Source organism: Penaeus vannamei, chromosome 16 (genome assembly GCF_042767895.1).
Source record: "Penaeus vannamei isolate JL-2024 chromosome 16, ASM4276789v1, whole genome shotgun sequence".
Taxonomy (NCBI): domain Eukaryota; kingdom Metazoa; phylum Arthropoda; class Malacostraca; order Decapoda; family Penaeidae; genus Penaeus; species Penaeus vannamei.
In genome coordinates this window covers 21488149-21505648 of record NC_091564.1, presented here as the reverse complement: position 1 = coordinate 21505648, position 17500 = coordinate 21488149, and the positions used below count along the sequence as shown (strand labels likewise).

Here is a 17500-nt window from a genome sequence, read left to right as displayed (position 1 = left end):
GTTAACATTAATGTAAACATAATTATTCCACACAGTTTAGTGTTTTGAAGTGAGATAAAATATGCCTGTGAAAAGAAGACACAAGTGTTTTTCAACAATGAATTGAAGAATTTGTCAAATCTGAGCTTCTTGTATAGGAAGAGCAGCAGCCTCGTCGACGTTGTACATGATTAGGATAATGGTGTGCAGTGTAAAAATTTACTATTACCTACTAACGGAATATTTTACGCAGTCGAATCTGAAATGTCATAAGGAAGTTCCATAATGCTTGGTAAATTGTAGATTTTTGTTTATCAAGACAGACGTATTCGTTCTTCATGGCATAAGTATTCGCTTTTGATAGAATAAGCATGTTATTCATGACGCAAATTCCCAATATCCATTGTTGTTATTCTTGACGCAAATAATCGTTCTGTTGTTCACTATCATAGCATTGAGTTATTTCGACTTTCCCGCCTCATTCGCACTGCGCCGCCATCTATTGGCAGCGAATCGAACTGAGAGTGCGCCTGCGCAAATCGCTCCTTTCCGAGTGAACCCTGTCTGGGACGTGTGTGTGCTAGAAACTTTTAAAGTATCCGGCTAATCCTTGAAGATGGTAAGCGTTTTATGGCTACAGTTTATATAGTAAAGCACCTATATTATTTGGTGTACTGCTTATATGTTTATAATTCAGGAATAAGCCGACGTTGAGGTTTTATAAGAGAAATAGTGGGATACGGTTGTGATGTGTGGATCCTTCCGGGATGTAAACAAACTCGACGAGTGAGGATGAGTTTTCAGGAACAGTTGAATAAGTGAGTATTTACTTCAAATACGCGGAGGGAAACCAAGAACTGGGAGGCTTTACAAGCTCCTCTGAAGCTATCGCCTGAAACTAAAGTCCAAAACAAGAAATCGGTCATAAATAGATCCACCAAATTTCAGTCTTCCATCGTGGAAATTTTGCAACTGACGACTGTTTATTATTTATAAAGAATATCTTGCATACGCATAATGTACGTCACCTATATCGAGCTTTCGGTAGTGATTATAGAAACCTATGTTTTGTGTTGATGTGAAAAATGTCTATATTTAAGATAAACCCAGCCATAAGGAGCTAACACTATAACGAAAAATCATGCTAATATCAAGACATAATTGCAGTCATGTAGCCCCAATGAACTAGCCACAGCCCCCATTCATGTCGGTTCTCTAGCAAGAGATGTGACAACTCAGGTTAAAGTTAGCCAGAGCGATGCACTAAAATGAACTTAAGAAATGCTTAATCAACATAGGTACAGCCGCTGCGACCTCCTATTTACCTCTAAATGACGAAAGTAGCTGCTGCCTATCACCACCAAAGAGATGAAGTATAAAATAACCTTACACTGCCACTAGATAATTTTACAGAATAGTCTACTTAATGGATTTTGATATAGGTATTGATGTATTCCTCTCTTGAGTCTCCAAATTTATGAAAATTATGCAAAATCTCGAGATGGGCCCAGTTATTGTATCTAATATTTGTTATAACAGATTGTGACAATATGGACCCACTAGGGATGGCACATTTTTAAGCTAAAAATATTGTTTTCCGGGCAGCTTCAAAATTGGCGCTCAGGCAAGTGCGGGAACCTGCCCGCACGCCATGCGCCACGGGTAACAAAATGAGTGCAAGCTCCTAGCTAGCACACATCACACGAGCAGGTCACCTGGGAATGATTAATTTTCTGGGTGCCTTGTATGTGGGACACCTGTCATAAATGGGTTAATGTGCTTGGATTCCTGCCATTGTCTGTATTGTAAACATGTAGGTTTTATTATGCAGAACCCCCACTCCACCCATTAGTAGCAAGCATGATAGCAGGGGAAAGCACCTGGAAAATTGCAGGGTTAAGTATGAATGATCTTCATGGCATTGGTAGTTAATCTTTATGGTATGGACACACTAAGTTAGGGCAATTTGAATATATTTTGGTAATTTTCTGTATTACCTCCGCTGCTCCGATGTCGATGATTTTGGTATCGTTGGATTCCTCTGACTGTCCACATTACTAATCTATAGTTATTATTGCGCGGAAGCCCCCCGTTAGTGACAAACTTGGCCCCGATTGCAGGGGAGTGCATGAAAGGTTCCAGGGAAAATGCGGGGTTTAATAACACTTATAATATAAGGCACAGTGGAAATAACCGTGGTTATTCACATGACTTGCCGTTGGAGGGGGCTGTGCCCGCTGCCACCCCTCAACTCCCTCCGAGGAAACAAAACCTCCACCACGTATTCCCGGCAGGCTAAAGCGTTACACGATTATCGTTGATGTCAGAGAGGCGGATGTAATATCACAATTACCTCGTAACATTCCCACTGAATCAGTATTCGAACCTGATTTCTGGGCTGTTATTTGTAGTATCTTTTATATAATTCATCTTGTATTCGATGCATCTTCCATGAGATCCATAAATTTGTAATTATGAATAATAGAATATGCAGGGAACATCAGATTTTTTTAAAGAGTACTTCAATGGTGTACTGCTGCCTTAAAAAGTTAGATATTCTGAAGATTTACCCTGTGTAGTTTAGTCTGGTTGTTAATGATTAATTTAAAGCAGATCCTATTGTTGGCTTTTACCTTTTCATGTTTTACGGCTGAATAATTGCAATTTAGGCTCGTATACACAAAATAATGTAAAAGATTTGGGTACTTCATACAGAAAAGTCCTTTTCATTTGCACATCTAAGTGCATTATTAAATAGTAGTTGTACAGTGTCAGTTACATAAAAATGAAAAGCTAGGGTCTAGGATAGCTATTTAATGAAAGTTAGTCCTAGGAAGCATTAGATTAATAAATTCCAAAGAATAGTCATATGAAAAATTCCTTCATGAATTGAAAATGGAATTGAAAGGGAAATAAAATGCTATATTTCAATCTACTGGTAACAGGATTTACTTACTCTTAAACTGAGCCATGTACCAGCCACTCTAAAGCAAAAAAAAAAATAGGTACAACCTTCCAGTAATGGAGTTTAAATAAGGCTGGACAGAGCCAAATCAGTAAACCCTAATGTTTACAGTATATACAGTGATGCAGATGGTAAATACCACATGTGAAATTGTTTTCAAGCACTTGTAAACATCCATGATATTTTTTCTTAATATAGGAGCAACCCAAGCTCTGTTTTGTGGGAATATATGTAGGGCTTTAAATCTTTCTTATTAATAACAACTATGTCTCTTGCCATATGAAACAGTATGAAATACAATCAGATATGTGAAGTCTTTGATTCCTTTTCTCTTCTGCTAATTAGGGATAAAAAAAAAAATTCTACAAAAATGGAGAGGTTCATTTGTTGGACTTTTAGTATGGTCTCAAATATTTGTATATGTTAGGTTTCCCAAAGTTAAAAATATTGTCTGCCTGTAACTTTATGGCATTAGGAGACCCATGCTTATCTAACTTTTCAGTCCTGTTCAGCCAGAAAAACCCTGCCTCTGTAAGTCTTGCCAGGACATAAAATTCTCTTCATAATTGGAATCCTATTTTAGGAACCCAATTGTAGATTTGATATGGGTGGGTGTTGTACAATGGTTCACTTGTCGCAAATGGACATTCCATATCTTTGTAGTCACTTTTATAAGGCCAAATATATTGAAATTTGGATTTATTGAAAATGGATTTTTCCATGAGGAATTAGAATATATTTTAGGAAACATTTGAATGCTGAATAATAATTGAACATTTTGTTAGGGGTGGATAACAGGTGTATACAATTATCATGGGTTTTAGAATATTTCAAGTGTTTTATTCTTTGGTATTCACATAAAAATGTGAAAAATGGACATGATACATAATTGTTATTTTTCCCCAGGGTCGAGTACGTACAAAAACTGTCAAGAAGGCCGCACGTGTCATCATTGAGAAGTACTACACTCGCCTCGGCAATGACTTCCACACAAACAAGCGTATCTGTGAGGAGATTGCTATCATACCGTCGAAACCGCTACGCAACAAGATTGCTGGGTCTGTTCTTAAATATGCAGTACAAAAATCTCTTCTATTATTGGTCGAAAATATTTTTAATTTATCAATTTATCTAGATCTATCTGAAGGTAGAGCTAAGGTTCATGTCATAGCACTCCACTATACATGGAAAGAAAGTGGGACAGTGAATCCATTTATTAGTTATTAACCTAATGGTGATGGTAAATGTTGTTTACTTTAGTATTGTATTGTTAAATGTTTTTGTACATGTAGGAGTCAATTAGTAGGTCTTGTGACCTCACATTTCTTTGAAATAGTAGGAAAACTATTTTTTAATAATGCTATCAATATCAATAATGTTATTGGGTCATTGGTACTTGTAGAGCCTGCAATATGTAAAAACATACTAAATTAAACACAGTGGGCATAGCATGTACGCATATGCCATCCCTGGCATCAAGTGGTTCATACAAAGTTGCAATTTAATAAGGATTAATATAGTTATTATTATTTATGATAAAACTGCATTTATTGGGCATGCCCTTTAGGGGGACTGCCTGAGGGGAGGGTTGATTTGGGTAGGGGGGTCCTGATGACTATGCATTTGTTCACCTCAAGATAACCATTTTCCACCAGGGATGGCATGTGTGTATGATACGCCCTCTGTGTTTAATTTAGTAATTTTTACATATAGATGGCTCCAAGTACCAAAACACCAATGAGCTAATTATGAGAATTACCTGTCTCACATGTCAACCCTTTTTGTTAATTTTCAATACTATTTTCAAATTTTTGATATTGCTATTAGTAAATTGACTAATATAGTAATTCTATTGTTTATAATTGATATGTTTATATCGATAGCATTAGTAAAAAAATCTCCCTGATATTCAAAGGAAGGGGAGATCACAAGATCTACTAATTGACTTCTTTGGGGCTAAGTAATGACAGAGCCATACATGTGCAGAAACCTTTAACAAAACAATACTAAAGTGAACGCAACATTTTCCCTTCGGCATTGGGTTAAGTGTTTGAAATCCTGAAATTACTGGATGCATACATGTTGGTAATGAAACTATAGATGGATTGTATTTCATAAAGATTACTATGAAATGAATGCATATGTATTTTATGTACAATAAAAGCAAGTACTGTAAGTGTTAGTCCAGTGTAAAGGTGATTGTGAATAATTAGAAGCATTGGTCATGGTAGTATTTAGAATGTGACCTCACTTGTACAAAGTTTCATTTACACTTTCTCTAGGTTTTAAATACTTTTCAAATAGTGTGCAGAGTAAGTTGAAGCTGATCCAGTTATATAGCAAGCTATAATAACTTGCTTTTGATCATTTTTTGTAATGTTTAACCTTATGGTGTCTTACAGGTTTGTGACTCATTTGATGAAACGCATCCAGCGTGGACCAGTTCGTGGCATCTCCATTAAGCTACAGGAAGAAGAGAGAGAAAGACGTGACAACTATGTGCCAGAGGTCTCAGCCCTTGAGGAGGACATTATTGAAGTTGATGCCGATACCAAGGAGTTGCTTAAGACCATGGTATGTTCATTTAATTGGATACGTTCTACTTTCTTACTTGGGTAAAGTTTTCTTTGTTTGAAATTAGTTTTTTAAATAAAAGTGTAACCTCTTTTTTTTTTTTCTTTCTTTTCTTTACAGGACTTTGACAAGCTTGCTGGCCTTCAGGTGACACAGCCTGTTCCTTCTTCTATTGGCGGAAGGCGATAAACTTAGCTAATAAAGAAAGAGGAAATTTTTGTTTTCATTTTCCCCATATAAATTTTGAATACTGAGATTGTATAGCCACACTTAATTTGAATGACAAAGAAACTTGAATCTCTTGCAAAATTGTTGGCAATATTAATGGCCCATCTAAATCCTTGGAATAATGCTCTTGGGTACAAGCAAGTAGTATGTATGTTGACAGGGTGACAGCAAAATGCATGTGTTTATATATTGCTAGACTGCTTAGTAGTATGTCTATTAGTCTTAATACCTTTATTACAATTCTGCCTCAAAATGACCATATTTATTACCATATTTACCATTTCTGTTCCCCTTTTAATTCAGGCTCACCATGGCCAATAATAAAGGTTCTTTACCCTTAATTGGGGTATTAAGGCTTGTCCCTTCATCAACTAGCCTATATGAATTTGGTTTTGATGGTTTTCAGACCCCTGCCCCTCTTTTGACGAAGGCTCTGACCACTGATACTAATACCCCCTCTTCGACACTTACGAACTATTAACCATTCCAAAAACCTACCCAGGTTATTACTTAAAGCCTTCCTCTTCCCCCAACATTCTCCTCTTCATCTCCTGCTGCAGTCCTCTTCAATGTCTACCCCCTCTTCCCTTATTACTACTGTTCATCCCTCCCAGCAGAACTGCTCCACTCCACACCAGCCCATCTTCCTCTCACCCTCATGCTTCTACTGCCTCTACCTATGCAAACCTGAGTACTCTGTGGCCCAGCCAAAGTATTGATTCTTTGTGATGCCCCCCACAGCCCCTTATTCTGAGTATACCCTTCTCTTTCAACAGTGCCTCCAAAAACCTTTCACAGTTGCTCAGATCATTCACACCTTGTCAGTTACGTTTGAATCCCAAGCTGGTGCACTATCTACCCTAACTGACCTTGCTGGCAAACCCATTCCTGCCAGACCTCTCCCTCTCTTAAATCATTAATGCCAGTATATTATGAAGCAGAAAGTATAAGATTCCAGGCAGTTACTAAATCAGCGGGTGGGGCTGCCCTGGACTCACCTCCCACTGCTGCGTCAGACTGCAAGCCCCGATACAGCATCACACTGGTGGGACACCTGGCAATGTTCAGTTTTTTTGGGTGTCTCATGTGGGACACCTGTCATTAGTGGGTAAATATTTGTACTGGAATGGTTTCTATTCCTCCAAATGCTTGTCCCATCTACAAGGACTGGTCAGATTGTGAAATTGACCTCCTTACCTGCCTTGCTGAATATGATGCAGTGGCAGTACAGTGTTAATAGTATTCCTCCCAGAGGCCAGTGTAAGTCCGTCAATATTTACAAGATTATCTTCTTCAGAAATGACCCCCATATTTGTACTGGAATGGTTTCTATTCCTCCAAATGCTTGTCCCATCTACAAGGACTGGTCAGATTGTGAAATTGACCTCCTTACCTGCCTTGCTGAATATGATGCAGTGGCAGTACAGTGTTAATAGTATTCCTCCCAGAGGCCTGTGTAAGTCCGTCAATATTTACAAGATTAACTATTTCAGAAATGACCCCCATGAGGTTCATATTGATGGATTGTCCTACCATGTCTGACCAAATTGACCCCTTTCTCATCAGTGTCAGAAATATTGGAGTTTTGGCCATCCAGCCAAACAAAGATTCCTACACATTCCTCCTCTTCTGCTCCTCAGATATCTATCTCCTCTTCTCCTCCTCAAAACCTCTTCACCCAACTCCTCTTTCAGAACCCTTGAAGACCTCCAAAACTTCATAAAGATGACCCAAGGGAACACTCCACTCCCTCTGTTCCTACTACATTTAAAGTATTTGCAGACCTCCATTCCTCCATCCCCCTTCCTCCTACACCCTCCCAACATACCCCACCCTCTCTACTGCTCCCACTAGAATACTTGCATGTATCACCATTTCCCACAGAGGCCCCCGTAAGTTCTTCACCAATATTTCCATATTCCTTTCCGTAAACATTATCTCCAAAATCCCCGTCTTGCTGTAGGGAAACTAAGGAGATGGAGACAGGCCCAAGGTAGGGGATCACCCCTACCTTGGACCTTAGCCCTTGCCTCAACTAATTTTGCATGGTCTTCCCTTCATCCCCTTATTCTGTCCACACCCAAAAGTGTGCGAGATGTGCTGAAAGGCTGGCTTTGTGCCAGTCTTGAATGGTCTTCATACTCGATTTGCTCTTCCCTTTTTACCCTTTTCACTATCACACTAACCTACAGCACTCTACCATCTTTGACATATAATGTATTTCTTCCTAATTATTAACAATTTTTTTACTTTTTTACTACAGCACGTATAGCACTGTATGACTTTTCCTTACCAGGGGGCTTTGCCCCAAGCCTCAATATCCGACCTTAGATGTTGATGCTAAAAATTTTCAATAAATAAATAAATTTATTTTGGAGAGTCCCTCTCTATCAATCACTCTCCCATCAATGTCAGTTGTTGGTGTCTAGGCCACCTTGCCAAACACTGCTGCTCCCCAGCCTGATATCCTGTGTGTGTTCAGTGTGGTCATGATTGATCAATCTGTTCTACACAAGCATGTATGCTAATTGTGGTAGATCCCTACTGCCTTTGTTCTTCCTACAAAACCAGGTGTAAAGACAATTTATACAATTTAATGACTGGAACTGCAAAATGAGAAGGTAAAGTGCATGTAAATCCAAAAGTCTCCTATTTACCTAGTTTGTAACTAGATTAAATACTACAACAATGAAATTCCCACTTATTTGTTAGGTTTGGTCTTCACTCCTTGCTTTTTATTGGCCACATCTACGGCTGCTATTGAGCCTAGCCCGTTGGCCTAACACAACTGAAGAGAAAAAAACCTAGTTACTTTAATGATCCATGTCTCCAGCTGAGGACTACTGCTTTGGATACTGTAGAGAAATTTCTAACACGGTTCATTATCCTGTCATGACCTCTGCCTTCTTCAGTAAGTTTCATAAACAACTTTATGCTTCAACCATAATTTAACCCTTAGAATATATGTTCCCATCCCTAACCCTTGACCACTTATTGAGGTGCTTACCTTTGTTGGGCCCCCAATCCCTTTCCTGTTGTTGTCATGGGGGGGCTTAGGAGATGGAGACTTGAGACCCAATGCAGGGATCTCCCCTGCCTAGGGCCTCAGTCCCTCGACTCAACTAATTTGAGTCGACCAGCTCTTTCATTTCCATCCCTTCTTCAACCCCTTCTACTGTCTACTTCCAAAGGTGTAAGAGCCATACTGAAAGGATGAAAGGCTGACTTTGTGCCAGTCCTGAAGTTTCTGAGGGAACCATAGGCATGGTATTCCCGTTTTGTTTGGCGCTTACCCCTCAAGGGGACCCTGAGACTGTTTATTTCCCCAACATAGCCAAGGCTTCCCATGGCCAGCTCCCCTACCCCAGGCTCTCCTTTGACCACGACTCTGAACATTACAACTACTACCCAGACTTCAATGCCTACTAGTGCATTATCCACCTAAGTTGAGACTCCTACTCTCCCAACTTCCAACTTCACCAATCATCTCATCTACCCTTATCACTACGTTATTCTCCATCTACATAATAATACCCCCCTCAACAATACTCCCTCTTCCACACGTCCCTGCCCTTCTACCACCCACAGATCTACCAATATCTTAAATACTCTATTTAGCCCAGCCAAATGGGACCGATTTTTCGTGATCCCCCTACAACTCCTTACTCAGGCAACACACTTCTCTTTCCAGAACGTCTCCAAGAGCAAGTGGGCAGAATCCCCTTCCGTACCTGACCCGATCATTCCCATCTCGTAACAGTTGCATCTGAAACTGATGATAGAGCATTATCAAATCTAACCGATTTCTCTGCCTCAAAGACCGTGATGTGATATCAGTACAGTACTATTCTATTTCTCCAAGAGGTCATTGAAAGAAACCCACCAACATTGCCCAAATTACTTTCTGTTCACATGATCTTCCATTTGACCATGCCAACCTCCTCCCCATATGTCAAAACTGTTGGCGATTTAGACATCCCGCCAAACAATGCTGTTCCACAGACTGATGCACCATATGTGCCGAACCTGGTCATAACCAATCAAACTGCCATGCACAAACATGCACATGTACTAACTGTGGCGGCCCCCATAATGTATTTTATAGAGGCTGTCCCACTTACAAGTTTGAGTCGCAGGTAGCAACTCTCAGATACAAAATTGGTCTCACTCTACGTGAAGCCAGACAGGAAGCACACCAACAAGGTTTCTCTCATACTCCCTACTCTAGTAATGTTACTTGCTCTGCCCCTCCTCCACCCTAAGACGTTTCTAGACCCCTTTACCTACTTACTTCCCCACGTCCACTTCTACATTCTACATCCCCCAGTCAAATTCTTTTGCCACTCCAAATCCAGACACTCCAATCTCAACTACAGCCCCAACACTCCCCTCTCCCTCCCTGCACTACCTATAGCAGACAGACTAAACATTCCCCCCCTTCGTCCCGTACCACATACTCGCCTCCACCTACCTTTGCCTTTATTCCTCAGACACCAGTCTCCTCTTCCCCCCTCATAAGAAAACCTTTGTCTCACAAAACTCCCCAACCAACTGCACTGGAGAAACTATAGAAGATATTCAAAGCTATATGCTTGAGACAAAATTCCACAACTCATGCTCCCTCCACGCTCAAAGTGACTGCCGATATCCATCCCCTTCCTGCTCATATTCCACCAACACCCCTTCCCCCTACTCCCTCTCAACACAACCTAACCCCCTCAATTCTGCCTACTACTGGTATCCATCCTTCTGATACTACTGATATTCATCCTCCTCCTCATCATATTACCCGTACACCACTGCCTCCTACTCCCTCCCAACACAACCCACCCCCTCAACTCCAACTACACGTATATTCTCCCTCCCTCCATCCCCTCTTATCATTTCCACTCCCTCTTGGATACACACATGAAACCCTTATGTAACTCCCTTACTTCCACCCATCATAGCCCATTCACATAGCAACTCCTTTACCCATCTTTTACCTTTCAAGATTATTCTAGATAGTTGGTGCATAGCCACTATCACCTTTCACCCCCTCCTTTAACATACACAACCCACCCCCTCAACTCCAACTACACGTATATTCTCCCTCCCTCCATCCCCTCTTATCATTTCCACTCCCTCTTGGATACACACATGAAACCCTTATGTAACTCCCTTACTTCCACCCATCATAGCCCATTCACATAGCAACTCCTTTACCCATCTTTTACCTTTCAAGATTATTCTAGATAGTTGGTGCATAGCCACTATCACCTTTCACCCCCTCCTTTAACATACTTTCCTATGGTGCTATATGACCTTAGATGTCTAGCACATTTATTTTGCTTTAGCCATTAACCATTAACCATTACCTTTGTGGGATTCTTTCCTCCAAGTTTATGCCAAACCCGGACCACCAACATGCCATTCTCCATACTTGCTTAAAAGACTTTTGCTTAAGAAAATAGAACCCATAAACTACAACTGAGTGGTTATTTCCCATATCAGATACCAGGAACTTACTACTTTCCTTCCTTTCCTTTTTCTCTTTAATCTTCTCTCTTCTCTTTCGTCACTAATTTTCAGTTTTTTCCCCCTCCATTATTTTTTCTCCCCTTTTCTTTCTCTCTCCTTCCTTCTCTTCTCTTCTTTTTTTTTTTCTCTCTCCTCCCCTCCTGTCTTTCCTTTCCACTCTTTTAATATAAAGCCCCATGTCAAGTCAAGAGTAAACTTAAAATAAACTTTCTTATTCTTTTCTCCCTCTATTTCTCTTTACCAGGCCATCCTAGATAATAAAAAACATCTCTAACCAACTTCTAGAGACTGTCACCCCCTTCAAGTCCTTCACTGAAAAAAACATGGAGGCAGGCATGGAATAACAAAAAAGAAACAATTTATGCACATGTATATATTGCAAATAAAATATACAATTTTGGAAACGATATGACTACAAACACATTTAAAATATATTTTTATATTTAGTTACATAATTTAACAACCATGAAGTTGAGGTATCTAAAGCTATCAAGAAAGGTACCACACAAACTTGGAGGAATACATGAATATATAATGTACGCAAAGCCATTAACTGCTCTTGACTTTATTAAAAACTGATACTATCAAGATGTTTCCTCAGATCAAAAAAAGGAAGTAAACACTCAGACATTTTGCCTATCTCCTACTGGTTACATCAAACCTTATCACAGCTTTCCAACTACCATATTTACGTCTTTCTTTTAAATCTAAACTTAGCATTAAAGTGAGAAATACTGTCTAGTCAGTCATGGAACTTCCATTGATTATTTTCACTGATCACCAAGAAGGGATATGATCAACCATAAGAAATCATAAAAAAAAAATCAATGATTCAATCAACATATCATTCTCCTCATTTTTCTTGAAAGTTATGTATATGTTTTGCCATTCACCTTAATTTTCACCCATACCCTTCTGTTCATTTGGTGTTAGACATGTCGGTTTGGATAGTTATTTAAAACAAACTTTGCAGTTTTTAAAAATATTTAAAAATAGAAGCTTCCATTTCAAAGGAAATTTGCATTTATTAACTTCCTATATAAATTACAGGAACATACCACTGAAAATAAAAGAAAAAAATATTTGCATTCACATATTTCTTTTTACTAAATATTTTAGATCCAAACATTTTTTTTAACAAAATAAGAAAGTAAAACTGGAAGTTAGAAACACACCTAGGTATCCTATTTAATGATGTTAAGCTTCCAAATTAACTATGGAAAAATAAATTGTACATATACGAGCATTACTAAACTCTTTACACTGGCAATGGCACAGTTTTTGTTGGTGTCACTGAAGCTTGTGGCGGCGGTGATGCAGGTGCTGGCATTGTGAAAGGACTCCTACACTTCACACTGGAGCAGCAGGCTGGGGTAAAGAAGTAGTGGTAGCAGCAGAAGCAGTTGGAGAAGCTGGAGCTGTATTTGTTGTTCCTTGGGGCACAGGTACCTGGGTTCCTGTGATGCCACTGCCACGTGACCTAGAAAATAGATCATGATTTCTTTATCCTTTAGTTTCCAACCACTATTTTCCCTCCCCTTTCTATTCTGATTTTAAAAAATCAGAGACATCACTGCCACCTATTTTAAGAAATTGTGAATTTTAATTTCACTCATCTGCACTTATTGATGCTTTATCATGTTATGGTTCTGGTAGCTTCTGAGATGTATCAATCATAGGCTTTCTATAATGCTTATATCATTTGTACAGAGACACATATATTCATACCCTAGTTTCTGCTAAAGCCAAGGAATATATACAACAGGTAGCATCATGTCAACTTAGACTATTGAACCCAGAAAAAAAATTGACTTTTTCTGTAGTTTTCTGACAACTGTTTATGCTATGAAACATTTTGTTACCATAAACAAAAGTTGAATTTTTGTTTTACTTCTGGTAATTCTAACAAAACTGAGTAAATTATACAAATCATTATTCATCCAGCTATATCTAATATCTCAACGTGCATCTTCACTGGCTAAACACAATGATGTCATTAGTTCCACTGCCTTTTCACCCATCATTTTGTGTGCTATTTTATATTAATTGGTTTTTTAATATATTTTCTTCGAAAATGGTTCAGTAGTAAGAAAAAAGAAAGAAAGAAAGAAAGAAAAGGAAAAAAGCCTGTTAATATTTGCAATAAATGAAGGCAAAGAGGCAGGGCTTAGCTTGGTTGCCACCTAAGATTTTCATTGAAAATCTTAGGTTTCTTAGTAACATAGTAACAGTAGTTCCTAATGTAAATTAGGGGGTCAAACTGAGTTAGCTAGCTTATTGTATAGGTATAAGAATTAGGAAACTACCACACAATTTTTACAGCCCAGCTCCAGTTATTTCTTGGGTGGCACACGAGAACTGCCAACACGTAGAGGAGGTATGCACCTAATATGTGCCCGGTACACCTGTGTGGATTTTTGCTTTTTGTAATCTTGAATATGGCATTTCATAATAACATTGTGCATAGATATGAGTTTGTGATTGTTCAAAGAACACTTTTTTACTAATATCAGAAAAAAATAATATCAGCGATTTATAATGAAATACTTTTACCAATGAAATATACTTTCCACAGAGATTCCCTGTAATATGTTGTAGCTTACCAAGAGATCTGTATGTATACCAAGTAGGAAGCACTAATGTTTGAAAATAGCTGCATAAATAATAATTAAAATGTTTCAGCTGACTTCACCCTAACCGTTGGCACTTTCCGATGTTAGCAAATTTGATTTGGTTTGAAATGAGTCATTTCTGCTATAAAGAGCACTTCAATATGAAATGCTCATAAAAGTTGGATCTTCAAACTTCGGAGATATAAATGATGCTAATTATTTCATCTTGAAGATGATAGTACACAGTAATACCGCTCTGAAATAAAAACTATATGTAATTTTGAACATGTTCTTATATGCAGTCTTCCTCTAGAGTTGAAACATAAATATGCAAATATCCAACCACATCTTGGTGTCTGATGATTTTTTATGCACTTCTTAGTACAGATAATAGGTGCAAATGACTAAACACCAACTCTCCACTCGTTTCCTGGTAAAAGCTATTACTTTTGAAAATTATTTAAAAAAATGATTTGATAGGGATAACTAATGTATATTTCATTCCTTTGCATAAGAAGTCATTGTAGGCTTACTAAATGAGGATGATTAAAATGGTTAACCTTATGTACATGTGCTTACATACATATGATCCTCCTCAAAAATTATAACCACAGTGACCAATCCCCTTCCTCCCTCTTATGTGGAGCATGGGAAAAATTCTTCAGTAATTCTCGAATTCCATTTACTTCATACATATGATTTTATAATACTTAAAATTGAACTGCCATATTGTATTCATGCTAGGACTATATAATTAGAATGATTTTGTACTGACATTGCCATCCACAGTTCTTCATTTCTTCAAAATAGGATTTTCAAAAAGACGAAGAAAGAAAGAAAGAAAGGTATTATCTGGTTTAGATTAGGTGTGTTTGTTTTAATGCATTTATTAAACTTTGAAAATAATAACTCCAACTGACTTGGTAATCATCACATCACAAAGTACACTAAATACGCTTTGTTTTATACATATATAACTGGTATGATTGAAAGGAAAGTGGTAGCTTTTGAGGGGGACTCGTAACGATTTGTAATTGTTGGGCTACGTGTTAAGGAAAACGGTGAGTGCTTGATGAGGGATGCGGCATAGAAAATAGGAACACTGAGAGACCAGCGAGTGGCAATGGGCGGCAGAGCAGTCCAGTGTTGGATAGAAGGTGGTCTCCTGGTTTGGGAGCTCCCGTTGATCGGTTGCAGGGTTTCATGAGTTTATATAACAGAACGTTAGGATAATGAGAGAGTGAGTGTTATTTTCTTGTTCGTGGTAACAGTGCGCAATTGTGGTTTCTTGGTTTGTTTACAGGGTGTACTTAGGATTTGGTCTATTGTTTTGGTGTCAGGTGCAGCGAGTGGTGATCAAAGTACAAGATAAGAAAATTTTATTTGTATGTCATTGTATTAAATGACAATAACATTATTAGACTTTGCCAAAAATAACATGTAACGAACATTGGCAAGCATCCTAATTCCCAACTGTTTCTCTCCAAAATCTATTACAAAAGCTTCTGTACATTTTCGTGCGATTCAAACAGGCTTTGTTGCTTTTGCTAGAGCTTCAGAGAGCTAAGGCCATGTACATAGCTGATTTTTGAATTTTGGAATAAATCTAAAAATATGGATTACATAATAATGAAAAATGACCAAAAAGTTGTCCCTATGTCAACCTTTCCCCCCTAAAACAAGGAAATTAAAAAATACTCTTATTTCCTCAGCCTTCGCATAGGACAGATCAAGCACAAGAATATTTTCTTTGGTAAGTCAGAGATAAACTACAACCACTGGGATGTACCAGAAACAGTAAAAAAAAAAAAAGTAATAATAAATAAATAAAGAAAAAATAATAATAATAATAAAAAAAGACTTCTTGGGGACTCCCACCCCCCGAGGTTAAAATAATATATGAGATGAAGCGTTATTATATACTCTATATTATGCAAAAACAATCCATGAGTTATCTCCAACCAATATTTTTTTGTGATGAAATGAGTACAGCAAAGTAGGCATTTTCAGGGATGGTCCCCTAAATGGATTAGGATGTACACATCAATTATGGTTAAACTGTGAAAAGAACCAATGTTCCTTTGGGTATTCAAACCCTCTACGTATTTGTTTAAAGCAGCAGCTCCTTTTCAATTTCTTTTTATTTTAGCAATGATATTTACTCCACAAACCTTACTTCAGCTTAATTTTTACTATGACATTTGTTGTAATGTATGAATTACAGAATGACAACATTTTTGAAGAGATATATTAGTCACACATGTATTTGTTTTAACTCAAGAGTTATGTATATTCTTGTTCCATGGTCCTATTCTAGAAAACAAATGGGAATTATGGTAACACTGCATGTTGTTCACACTGACTTAAACCTACACAGTATACCTGGGGCCGGCTTTACTAACGTCTTACGATATCGTAAATGGTCTGTTTATATCGTAAAACAAGTTACTCCCTCATTTCTCGCAACGAGCGTATTTTCAAAACACTCCTGAGGTCATAAACACATCTCCGTACATGAAACATTTAAGGGAGCCCGCAACCTCTCGTGACGCTTATCATAGCGACCCTCCTCAGCTCATATCAGCTTCATAAATACCTTTAGGAGTGTGTAAATGTCACTTTGCCATGTGGAAATCAATTAATGTGCAAGAGCAACCATTGAGGATGCATAATAACGGAAAAAAATAATATGACTAATGTAAATAAGGATTGGCGTTTGCCAGTGCATAGAGGTGTGGAAACACTTGATGTAAACCACTCAGCAACTTTAATTTATCATGAATTAAAGGATCTCTAACACATCTTCAAGTAAAAAATCTGAATGAAAATGCATAATTCCATCATTATGACTATTTTCCTCTATAGCAACAAAACATAATAAATATTTAATAACAAATATTACCAATATACAAACAAACCTCTTAATAGCCTAAAGTAAAATTACATTTAGCATTGGATCCATTTCTTTATGAATAATGATTAAGATAAATGTTTTACTGGATTGTAACAAATTTCTATCATAATATCTTATGAAAATATAACGAAATGCTTGATTTTTTTTTGTGAGACATAGATATGAATATATATGTGTGTGTGATCTCTTTCCCTCTACATATATGTGTCTATATATATATATATATATATATATATATATATATATATATATATATATATATATATATATATATGTAAATATATATATATATATATATATATATATATTATATATTATATATATATATATATATATATATATATATATATTATATATTATATATATATATATATATATATATATATATATATATATATATATATATATATATATATATATATATATATATATATATATATATATATATATATATATATATATATATATATATATACTATATTCATACATGCATATATACATACAATTTTATATTAAATGTATATGTATGTATGTATGTGTATATACATACATATATATATATATATATATATATATATATATATATATATATATATATATATATATATATATATATTTTTTTTTTTTTGTGTTTTGTTGTTTTTTGGTGTGTTTTTGGTTTTTTTATTTTTTATTTATTTTTTATTTTTTATTTATTTTTTATTGTGT

The 17500-nt window shown here is 36.9% G+C and overlaps 1 protein-coding gene across 1 annotated transcript; it reads left to right on the top strand.

Moving 5' to 3' along the window:
- The first annotated feature begins 466 nt into the window (after positions 1-466).
- Positions 467-5732, top strand: RpS17 (ribosomal protein S17). The gene is made up of 4 exons (XM_027367789.2): positions 467-598; positions 3851-4002; positions 5347-5518; positions 5639-5732. The coding sequence occupies exons 1-4, from the start codon at positions 596-598 to the stop codon at positions 5705-5707; spliced, it is 396 nt and encodes a 131-aa protein (XP_027223590.1). The 5' UTR covers positions 467-595; the 3' UTR covers positions 5708-5732.
- Positions 5733-17500: the final 11768 nt, after the last annotated feature.